Genomic DNA, 4352 nt, shown 5'->3' on the forward strand with positions numbered 1-4352 from the left:
TCTTAGACATGAGGGTTTTGGCTATTCGAGGTTTTTTGTTGTTCCATATGAATCTCATCAACATTTTTTTCTATTTCATTGAAGAATGTCACTTTATTAATCTTTTATGGTTAGTTTTTGTGTGTTACAACATCTTTTGTAGTCCACAGTCATGAAGAAATTTCATATATTTTCTTGTAAATGTGTAATTTTGTTTAGTTATCATATTTCCATTTTTGATCGTCACAAATTATTTTTATGTGTGGCAGGCAATCAATTTAAGTTAGAATATTGGGTCTTCACTTAGTTGTGTGTCCTGAGGAGAGGTGGGTCATTGACGTCTCCTAGCCTCAACTTCCATATCTGTGACTAGAGATAATTATCTCCCTTCAGAAATAGACAACATCAGTGCAAGCCCTTTGCTCTCCTTTGTGGTCACCTCACCTCAGGGAACCTGTGAGGGTGGTCACTAGCAAAGGAGTTGTTCTTTTGCATTTGTGAAGAACAGAATGCAGCTCTTCCTTAACTAGCACAGCTACCTGAAGCCTCTGCTGACACACAGTGGGCCTCCACTCACAACAACACTCCCTGCCTGCTGTGGGCCCATCGCCAGGTGCCTGACCAGCCCCCAGGCTTACGAGGTAAGTCCTGCGATCCAAAACCTAAGTTCTTCATTGAGTTAAATGTATCCGTTCTTGGGCTGGGTTCCTCATGTGCTTTGCTTTGCTTGCTTCACTTGTAGAGAATAAAATCCATCACAGAATATAAGCATATTTTCCTCAGCAGAAAACTCATTGAAATCTATACATGTAATTCACAGCCTGTAACATCATTGGTAAACAGAACAAGGAACAGCTGGGGGAATATAGGTTCAGGTGGGGGAAACATTATGTAGGTTTCAGATATATTAAAGTGCCCTGAGCCAAGAAAATGACCTTGGACTTTATCCTGAGTTTCTTAACAGTTCTTAAAACTTGTTTTATTTGCATTTAGAACCAGGAACAACTGAAAGATGATGACTCGGATCTTATTCTCAATGACGGCGATATTAGCTTGACTTATGGGGACTCCACTGTGAATACTGAGTCAGCAGTGTCCGGTGCCCCTAGGAGATTTATGGGAAACAGTTCTGAAGATGCTTTGGATCGGGAGCTGGCATTTGGAGACCATGAACTGGTCATTCGGGGAACACGCCTGGTTCTTCCTATGGATGATTCTGAACCCCCATTAAATTTGTTAGATAATACGAGACACAGTCCAGCCTAAGCTTCTTAATACCCACTTAGTGATTTGTAAAATTTGCACATGTGATTGTGAAGAAATACGTACTACCTAAAAAGCCCCAGTGCATGTCTCTGAATGTGTAAGCTATATAAATGCTGTTTATATGGCATCGAGGAATATAAATATCCTGTACAAGGCAGATTGTGAACAAACTATCCTTTTCTGTTTCCTTGGCTGCACTATGTAGACTGGATCTGTTTTTAGAAAGTTCTTTTCATAGTGATGTGTGTTTCTGTTAGCTTTCTGTCTCAGTTTAAGTAGAAAAAACTCACAGACTTACTCTTTCTTATATTTACCCGACACTTAACCAGAGTACCAAGTTCTTGTGATGTGACTGAATTTTTGTTTCGTGGGAGGAGAGGGAGGAGGAGGGAGCGTTACTTCTGGGAAGCCCAGGGAGGAGAGGCTCCTGTTGGCAAACTTGGATTGACCGCTGCTGCCTTTGTCGTGACTCTTTTCTTTCCCTTTTCTCTGGTGGCCTGTTGTGGTGTGTTGGGATCTTGGTCCATTCAGGTTGGGGAGTGAAGTGCAGGGGTCCTTTTCCCCCATTACCATGAACGAATAGATTCCTCCATCTGCTATTCCAGAAGAGAAGATCGCAGAAGATGCCAAGACTAGAAGGAGTTGCATCCTGCGAAGGTCGCCGCAGTACAGGTGTATATAATTCAGGACACGACTCATGTGTGGGGCTGGGGTGAAGGGCAGGAGGGGAGGCAAGAGAATGGTGGTTCCAGAGATCTCTCTTCCCAGCTATGTAAATATTCTAGAGCAGATAAGTTTAAATATGAAATGTAATTGCTGCTTACTTTTTGACTATATACTTTATCTGTACAGCAAGCTTTGTGGTCAGAAGTTTTTATATCAATTTAAATCGCTGCTCTTTAGCAGCCAAACAGGAGCAAAATGTAAAATTTTTGAACTTACTGTGTCTAATTGTCATTTGTTAGTGTGTAGTTGATGTAAACATTAATTTATGAATCGTGATTGTTCCATACTACACCAAAGTCAGCCATGAGGGAGACACCACGCCCTGCAGAGCTTACTGTCCGGGCGGTGGCTTTTTATGCGTCAGGTGTAGCTGTCTTCATTTCTTCATTTTCATCATGTTACCTTTTAATATCCGATGCCTACGCTGCCGTGTCTTTTTTTTTTTCTTTTTACTTTACAGTTTTCAAGGAAGAATACATAATGATTTCCCATTTCATATTCAGGGTATGAAAGTGGATTCTACTTTGTAATGCTGAAAATGCCTGACGGTGCATTGACCGCTTGGAAGGGGGTACCTTTTGTTGTCGCTTCTGTTAATATTTCAGGAGAAAAATAAAAACTTCTGTGAGTTTTTCCCCTTCAGGTCTGAGCTAGCATTGCCTTAAATCTTATTCAATCTGAGGGTTGTTGTGTTTATGCGATGTCCAAATTTCCCGATGAAAAATCTTTCCTGACAAAACGTCCCTTTTCTCCCAAAGGTATTTGTGTTGTTGCAAACACTCCTTGAGACTTAAAGGGATTCTACTGTCGTACCCTTGAGTGGCAGCTCTAACTGTTGGCGTAGCCATTTGTTACTTAGTGCTAGCAACTTTCCTGCCATGCAGGAACCCCGTGAAGTCTGCATTTTATACGATGTGTGCCTCTCCATGCAGTCAGTCCTTCCTTGTCAACTTGTTGACACTTCAGCGCCATTTACCCACAGTTATTCAAGTTGTAAAAGGTTATATAAGAAATTAACAACTACCTTTTTTATTCTGTCAAATTATTGAGCTCACTTTATGAAAATGGCTGTAAATAGCATGACAATATTCAGTAACTTGTCTGTTTCAGCATGCATAAGACTTTTTCTTGGGCAAACTGATAAAAGCTTGAGTCAACTAAATCTGCCTTCACACTTTATCAAAGGGGAACCAAGCCTGCTGTGCTTACATCAGCATCTGGAAGACTTTTCTCTCCTCTAATCTGTATACACATCTCCAAGCCAAGATAAAACTCTGCTCACACACCTATTGGTTGAAACACCTGAATGAACTTGGATGAAGCAGTCTCAGTCGCCATCCTGCGCAAGTAGAACTCCTCTCGGACTTGTTTTTCTGTTGTTCGTGGACCCCCACACATTTGAATGACTTGAACATTACATCTTTTAAGTTATTTTTTAAGGTTCCTTGGCATTTTATCCTAGTTGTCTGTGTTTGGCAATGTGCTGTTAAAGTAAGATTTTTAATCTTTATGTATTTTTTTTGTTTTCCGTTGGAGTACTTGGACAGATGTTATAGTGGTTTCTTTTAGGAAAATCTATCATTAAAAAAATTATAGCCTTGCAAATAACCACTCACCGTATTTGAGTCACAGTTTATTCTCGTGAGAAGAGTGCTGACCTCATTTATTTTTCCTACCTATATACCTACTGGGAAAAGGAGCCTGATGTTTAAAAAAGAATCAAACAGAAACCTAAAAGAACTTAACTTACAGGGTGGCAAATTTGGTGCTGATGTGCAGGACTGAATGCACCGTCTTACGGTCACAACTGGGTCATTTAAGAACTCCCACTCAAGGTTGTCAGATTCTCTTACAGATTGGTAGCCTGTTAGCTCATGAATGGAAAATGTCATGAAAATATTAGTTCCATCACATGGGGGAGGGTAAATTCTGAACCCCGTTAGGCAAAAAGTTTGGTTGAAAGCATTATAGCAAGTAGAGTCCCTCATCCAAATTAAAGCTGTGAAGGGTTAGAATAGTAATAGTTGCCTTTTTTTTTTCAGCTGCTCTCAGGTATAGGCAATGAGCATGCAAGTAATTTTTCAACCTACATTTTAGTTTGTTCATGCTGGGAGGGTATGCTCTATTACTACCCAGATGAGGAAATTGGGATGCCGAGAAGTTGTCACACTAGTGACAGCGCCAGGACTCAAATCCAGCCTGTCTGCAGAGTCTGGATGGTTAACCACTGCTCTGCTGGTTCTAGGGGTAGGCTCCAGGCTAGTCCGCCTTGAGTTTAGGAAGATGAAGGGAGTTGCAAGAGGCTAACCTGTTGCCCACCACCTGCTTTTCATCGGGCCAACTCTGTCCCTCCATTTGCCTGTGCTTTTGGTTGCTGGACA

At 41.1% G+C, this 4352-nt stretch overlaps 1 protein-coding gene across 1 annotated transcript in view; it reads left to right on the forward strand.

Moving 5' to 3' along the window:
- Positions 1-3586, forward strand: part of SLC9A6 (solute carrier family 9, subfamily A (NHE6, cation proton antiporter 6), member 6) — a 45099-nt gene extending 41513 nt beyond the window's left edge. The window contains exons 15-16 of the mRNA XM_004685836.2: positions 515-620; positions 973-3586. Of these exons, the coding sequence (XP_004685893.1) occupies positions 515-620; positions 973-1245 (379 nt within the window). The 3' untranslated portion in view covers positions 1246-3586. The remainder of the gene's footprint in view (positions 1-514; positions 621-972) is intronic.
- Positions 3587-4352: the final 766 nt, after the last annotated feature.

The sequence above is a fragment of the Condylura cristata genome, unplaced genomic scaffold (assembly GCF_000260355.1).
Source record: "Condylura cristata isolate star-nosed mole 26May11 unplaced genomic scaffold, ConCri1.0 scaffold00019, whole genome shotgun sequence".
NCBI lineage: Eukaryota > Metazoa > Chordata > Mammalia > Eulipotyphla > Talpidae > Condylura > Condylura cristata.